Source organism: Glycine max, chromosome 6 (genome assembly GCF_000004515.6).
Source record: "Glycine max cultivar Williams 82 chromosome 6, Glycine_max_v4.0, whole genome shotgun sequence".
Lineage (NCBI taxonomy): Eukaryota > Viridiplantae > Streptophyta > Magnoliopsida > Fabales > Fabaceae > Glycine > Glycine max.
The window spans coordinates 33,812,548-33,819,604 of NC_038242.2; the positions used below are offsets into that span (position 1 = coordinate 33,812,548).

General features: G+C 34.6%; 1 protein-coding gene across 1 annotated transcript; it reads left to right on the forward strand.

Moving 5' to 3' along the window:
- The first annotated feature begins 281 nt into the window (after positions 1-281).
- Positions 282-4,450, forward strand: LOC100817566 (protein transport protein Sec61 subunit alpha). The gene is made up of 7 exons (XM_003527153.4): positions 282-477; positions 1,513-1,880; positions 2,126-2,353; positions 2,483-2,837; positions 2,921-3,048; positions 3,210-3,345; positions 4,000-4,450. Exons 2-7 carry the CDS (start codon positions 1,537-1,539, stop codon positions 4,237-4,239), a joined length of 1,431 nt encoding a protein of 476 aa, XP_003527201.1. The 5' UTR covers positions 282-477; positions 1,513-1,536; the 3' UTR covers positions 4,240-4,450.
- The last annotated feature ends 2,607 nt before the right edge of the window (positions 4,451-7,057 follow it).

Sequence of the window (7,057 nt, forward strand, 5' to 3'; positions counted from 1 at the left end):
CATATCAACATTTATATGTCATATCATTGATTTTTGATAGACTAAAATTATTTACTAAATATTTTGATTTGAAAATAAAAGGTGCAAAATCACGAATTAGAAATTATAGGACAAAATTTTCAATTTAGAAAAAAAAATCTCGTCCAAAATTCCAAAAAAAAAAAAAAAAGCCTTTGGTTTGAAAAAAATTGACCCAGCTAAAATGTCAAGAAACAAGTCAAAAAATGCCTACGCTCGCCACGTCACGTTATTAGTACACGTGTCGAACGATGATTCGTGAATCCACGTACCACTTCTCCACGCAGCGCAAAAGCTGCAACTCCGCTTCTCCTATTAGAATTCTCACAAAAGCTTCACAAAATTCACAAAGCTTCATTCTTCATAGTTCAGAATTCAGATCCATTCTTGTCCTATCTTTTTTTTTCTTTTAGATTTTTCTTTAAAATTCTCTATCGACCAAAGATCTTCAACAAACCGGTAAATTCTCTTTCTCTTTCTCCGATTCGTTTCCGAGAATTTTCAGATTCACAGATCTGTGTTATTTCTGGCTTCGTTCGATCTGCATTTTCCATCCGTTAAACGTTTTCTGGTTCTGTGAATGATTGCATGTTCGTCTTTGGTATTGAATTCTCGCGTGCGTTGTGTTCGAACGAACATGTCGTGTGCGAATTGTCGATTGATGGCGTGCGATTAGGGTTTTGAATTCGTGATCCTGTTCCGATTTGTGTTATTTCAGGGTTTGTCCTTTAATGCGTTGATTCAGATCTAGTTTGATCGAGTGTGGTGCTGCTTCGCATGATTTGATTGGTGTCTTGTCATTTATTTTAATTTTTGTTTGGTGATGAATGTAGGTGATCTGGATTGTCAGTGGTTATCTGAATGGTTTGCTTGAATCATTATATTTTTTTTCTTCTAAACCACAGATAAGGGAATGTTAGATTGCTTCAATTGTATTAGTTAATGCATTTACCAAAAGTTTGAATTTTTGTAATTGATTGTAGTATTCAAGCTGCTAATTTTTTTTTTATTATTATTATTATTATTATTATGATTATATGAAACAATTGACGTTATTTATGTTAATTCATGGGGTGCATGACTTGTATCTAGAGATGACCATCTACATTAATTCAGGAGTTTTCTCTAGAGCTGAAAGTGATTTTTTTTCCATTTCTTTTCCTTTTTTATAAGTGTCATTGTTCCATTTATGCATGGTTAAATGCTCATACTCAATAATCCTTAAGTATTGCAACTACTCCATGCATCATGGGTTTTGGTGATCAGAATTTTGTGAAATTCTTGCAGCTTCTTTTCCCCCCACATTCCATCCAATAAAAGAAAATTAAAGAACTTAATAAAAAAATTATTATGCCTTGTCTACTTTTTCATTACTTGGTTTCTGTTTTTTTAATTGCTATTTGGAGGCTAAGGGTATGCTTTTAAATTACAGTTTTTGTTTTCCTCCCCTCTTTGGAAATCCTCTTATCTATACCTTTTAACTGTCTGGTGCAGGTTAAGTTTGTGTAGTTTGGTAAGATGGGTGGTGGATTTAGAGTGCTTCACTTAGTTAGACCATTTCTCTCGTTTCTTCCTGAAGTTCAGACTGCTGACAGGAAAGTGCCATTTAGAGAGAAGGTCATATATACTGTGATCTCTCTGTTCATTTTCCTTGTTTGCAGTCAGCTTCCTCTGTATGGCATACACTCAACAACAGGTGCTGATCCATTCTATTGGATGCGTGTTATCCTTGCTTCAAACCGTGGAACTGTTATGGAGCTGGGAATCACCCCCATTGTGACTTCTGGGCTGGTAATGCAACTTTTGGCTGGATCGAAGATCATTGAAGTGGACAACAATGTAAGGGAGGATCGTGCTCTCTTGTAAGTATCTTTATTTCTGTATCTTATTAATTTTCTTGGTACATGTGTTTTACACTTTTCCTTTTGCAATTCCTGTGATTTTAGCTGGTTGCTTTTGTGGTTGTCAATTTGTGATACATTGTTAATGGTGTATAAAATTTATTAGCATGTGCACTGGCTTATGTCTCACAGTTTTCAATTTTCTTAAGGAGGTTTTGCGCTTTTGTATATGTTTTCTATTGACATAATGTCTTCTCCTCTCTCAGAAATGGTGCACAGAAGCTACTTGGCATTTTGATAGCTGTTGGTGAGGCAGTTGCATATGTTCTTTCTGGAATGTATGGTAGTGTGGGTCAACTTGGAGTGGGAAATGCCATCCTCATCATCCTCCAGCTATGTTTTGCGGGTATTATTGTGATATGTTTGGATGAGCTCCTTCAAAAAGGCTATGGCTTGGGATCTGGAATTTCTCTGTTCATTGCCACTAATATATGGTAAGTTTTATTGTCCCTTAATTTATTGTATAATTTATTCCAGCATCGAGCTTGTGTCTCATAGCAACTATTAGCAAAGTGTATGGTCTTTTATAAAAAACTTATATGAATTCTCTGATTACATTGCAGTGAAAACATCATATGGAAAGCATTTAGTCCCACCACCATTAACAGTGGACGTGGAGCTGAATTTGAAGGTGCTGTCATTGCTCTATTCCATTTGTTGATAACTAGAACAGACAAGGTTCGTGCCCTTCGTGAAGCATTTTACCGGCAAAACCTTCCCAATGTGACAAATCTGCTTGCTACCATCTTGATCTTCCTAATTGTGATATACTTCCAAGGATTTCGTGTGGTTTTGCCTGTGAGATCAAAGAATGCCCGTGGACAGCAGGGGTCTTATCCAATCAAGTTATTTTATACCTCCAACATGCCCATTATTCTTCAGTCTGCCCTTGTTTCCAATCTCTACTTCATTTCTCAGGTAGTGGAGTTTAATGATGGTAAATTGTCACTTGGAGTAAAATTTTGTTATTGTTTTAACAATATTTTAATGGATTTGTACAGCTTCTACACAGAAAGTACAGTGGAAACTTCATTGTAGATCTATTGGGCAAATGGAAGGAGTCTGAATATGGAGGTGGTCAGTCTGTTCCTGTTGGTGGTATTGCATACTACATCACTGCACCTTCCAGGTAAGAGAAGTGCTTCCCATTGTATGGTTTATGGTTTATAAACATGCAAATCTCTGTACTTTGTCATGCTGATGTGATCTAAAACTTCAATCAATTATATTTTTGCCATTCATTGTTATTATATTAGTTCAATTTTCATTTTGGCTCTTTATTTTTGGCAGCTTAGCTGATATGGCAGCCAATCCTTTCCATGCATTATTCTACCTTGTGTTTATGTTGTCAGCCTGTGCCTTGTTCTCTAAAACTTGGATTGAAGTCTCTGGTTCATCTGCTAGAGATGTTGCAAAGCAGCTGAAGGTACTGACTATAACATGCATTTTTGTGAATTTACTATTTTGTTTTGTATCTGGAAGAACATTAGCACTTCAATATAATGAGCCTGTTTTCTCATCATATTTGTTCATAATAAAAGTTCATTTGTTGATAAGCTGTGTGATTTATTATATTGTGACATGTTCTAAGTCTTGTTTCCCAATTAATTAATACTGGAAATCTCCACTCAAAACACATGAACAGGTCTGCTAGGATTTGGTCCAAACCTAACTTTAGAAGCAATATTTTGTCTAATGTAGTGTTTATCTCAACTTTTCTTTGGGTTTCTCTTTCTAAAAGGAGAAGTTGAGTCACAATTTTTTTTAATGTAATTTTTCCTTTTTTTTAAATAAACAAAACCCGAAAAAGTAGAGCTTCTTCTATGGAAGCTGGTTAGAAGATTTCTACTTTTAAGAAGAGGCCCAAAAAAGTTGGGCCAAACTCCAGCTTCATTTCTACTTTATATAAGTAATGTTTTCTGTAAGCTGATCGATCAGTCTTATCAAGCACTCTGTTTTATTTTTAACCCACGGAAATTGATATTTGTAGTTTGTAGTAAGATTCATGAGCTCAATGCCTGAATCTATTATGTTGTTTATTAAATTTTCGGTTGTCACTTTTTTTTTTTTTAATTTGCAGGAACAACAAATGGTAATGCCTGGACATCGGGAATCAAACTTGCAGAAAGAACTGAACCGATACATTCCCACCGCGGCAGCATTTGGAGGCATATGTATCGGTGCATTGACTGTGTTGGCAGATTTCATGGGGGCAATTGGTTCAGGGACAGGAATATTGCTTGCAGTAACAATCATCTATCAGTACTTCGAAACATTTGAGAAGGAGAGAGCAAGCGAGCTTGGCTTCTTCGGTTTCTAAGCTCTGCTTAGCACATTCACTGTTGGTGACGCAATTCGGCTCTACCGCACCCACAGTTTTGTTGTGTAATGAGGACTGGTTGGTAGGTTGTTTAACACAGTAAGGAAGAACTTAGATTAGTTTTGTATCACTTTTCTCAACCGAGGAAGCCCTAGTATAATATCACTGTAAACGTTATGGAGTTTCTCTGAATACACTTGCGTTAATTTAAGTTGTCAGTTCTAGAAATTACTTGCTATTTAATATTATTAGTTTTCTTGACGTGCATTGCAGTAGTTTTTGACGTGAATCTTTCAATTGAAAGGGTAACTATTTGAAAGGTATAGCTGATGTTAAGGTGCAAAGTCTGATGTTAGGTTTATCTCAAGATTTAAGACAGAATTTCTCAAAAAGTGAACATTTTTCATGTTTTGTACAAGTTTTGAAAATATATTTTTAGGAATTGTTGACTCGTAGTCGTAGGAATATAATGTAGTACTGTTGTCACTTGCCTTACTGAAAGGTGGGTATCTATCTTTATTTCATTCTACAATTTTTCCACCCTATTTTTTCAATTCTAATTAATTAAATTTTAATTTTTATTAGAAATTACAAAACTTTAATTAATTAATTAATTATGTTAGAATAAATATTTTTGAAAATGATTCCTAGAACTCAAAATTATATTTTGAAACAAATGCCTCCCAATGTGAAGTTTCACTGTTGTCACTTGCCTTACTGAAAGATGGGGTATCTATCTTTCTTTCATTCTACAGTTTCTCCACCCTATTTTTTCAATTCTAATTAATTAAATTTTAATTTTTATTAGAAATTACAAAACTTAAATTAATTAATTAATTAAATGTTAGAATAAATATTTTTGAAAATGATTCCTAGAACTCAAAATTATATTTTGAAACAAATGCCTCCCAATGTGAAGTTTCACTGTTGTCACTTGCCTTACTGAAAGGTGGGGTATCTATCTTTCTTTCATTCTACAGTTTCTCCACCCTACTTTTTCAATTCTAATTAATTAAATTTTAATTTTTATTAGAAATTACAAAACTTAAATTAATTAATTAATTAAATGTTAGAATAAATATTTTTGAAAATGATTCCTAGAACCCAAAATTATATTTTGAAACAAATGCCTCCCAATGTGAAGTTTCAAGATAAGGTACGAAGGTGAGGCATCACTAAATTTTTCTATCAGGTATATGGAAGTGATTCATTTAAAACGAATTGTGAGTCATGTGCACCATCTTAAATGTCTAGAAAATCACATTTTTTTTATCCTCTTTTATGATATAGGTTACATAATGAAATTTCTGAAACATACTTTTCATCAGTAATTAAACTCTTAATAAAATCTTTTCATATCATTTTCTAAGGCATCTCTTTCTCCTCTTTCATCTTCTCAAAGAGGGTCTCACTCCGTGTTCTTAATAGTGGCGACTGTGCCCTTAAGTGGCACACTTTTCCTATAAATTCTGTGAGTAAGACGAATTCGTCAAACACTTTTCGAGTTCTCAACTTGATCGCTGCCTGTAAGTTATTTTTTGGGAAGGCCGATTGTAAATAATGCACTAAAAATTAAATTCAGATGTAACATTAGGGAAGAGCTTGTTGAAATATAAACTTGATTTGGGCCTAAATTAATTATTTGGTTCTTTGGACTTAGTTATTTTGGGTTTAAGTAATTATGGGTCATGTTTCTAGAGAATTCTTGTAGTGTTTGGAATGTCTAGATATTTCTTATGGTTGTAATATTCTCTAGAATACTCTTTGGATCTCTAGAGTTGAGAACTCTCTAGAATTAGTGTGTCTAGAGTTCTCCTTAGAGTAGTATAAATAGAGATGTAATCCTACACATTTGTATCAAGCAAAAATACAAAGTTCTCTCCTCCATAAAGAATTCTCCTTCCTATCAAGTTTCTATTCAAAGTCTCCAATATTCCTAAACATTTTTCCTAAACATAAAAAGCCTTATTTCCAACAAAGTGGTATCAGAGCTTCAAGATCCTCAAAAGATGGCGAATGGAGGTTTTCCTTTCCAAATGCCGATGCTCACAAAGAACAACTATGATAATTGGAGTATCAAGATGAAGGCGCTACTAGAAGCTCAAGATGTGTGGGATATTGTAGAGAATGGCTTCGAGGAGCAAGATGAAGCCTCGCTAAGCCAAGGTGTAAAGGAGACGTTGAAGGAGTCAAGAAAGAGAGACAAGAAAACTCTCTTTCTCATTTATCAATCGGTGGATGAAGATACATTTGAGAAGATATCCAATGCAACGACGGCCAAAGAAGCATGGGATAAGCTTTAAACTTGCAACAAAGGAGTTGAGCAGGTAAAAAAGATTCGTCTTCAAACTCTTAGAGGTGACTTTGAGCGTTTGTTTATGGAGGAGTTCGAGTCAATTTCTGATTATTTTTCTCGAATATTGGCCGTAGTCAATCAACTTAAAAGAAATGGTGAAGATGTTGATGAGGTGAGGTCATGGAAAAAATACTTCGAACTTTAAATCCAAGTTTTGACTTCATTGTTACCAACATTGAAGAAAACAAGGATTTAAAGACCATGACTATTGAGCAACTCATGGGTTCCTTACAAGCATATGAAGAAAAACAAAAGAGAAAAATTAAACAAAAGGAGGCTACGGAGCAACTACTACAACTCAACGTAAAGGAAGCAAACTATGCAAATTACAAGAGCCAAAGAGGACGAGGTCGCGGCCAAGATCGTGGACGTGGACGAGGACATGGAGGAGAAGGAAGAGGTGGTTACAACAACCACTCCAACAAATTCAACAATGGAGAAAGAAGTTGGAATCCACAAGTA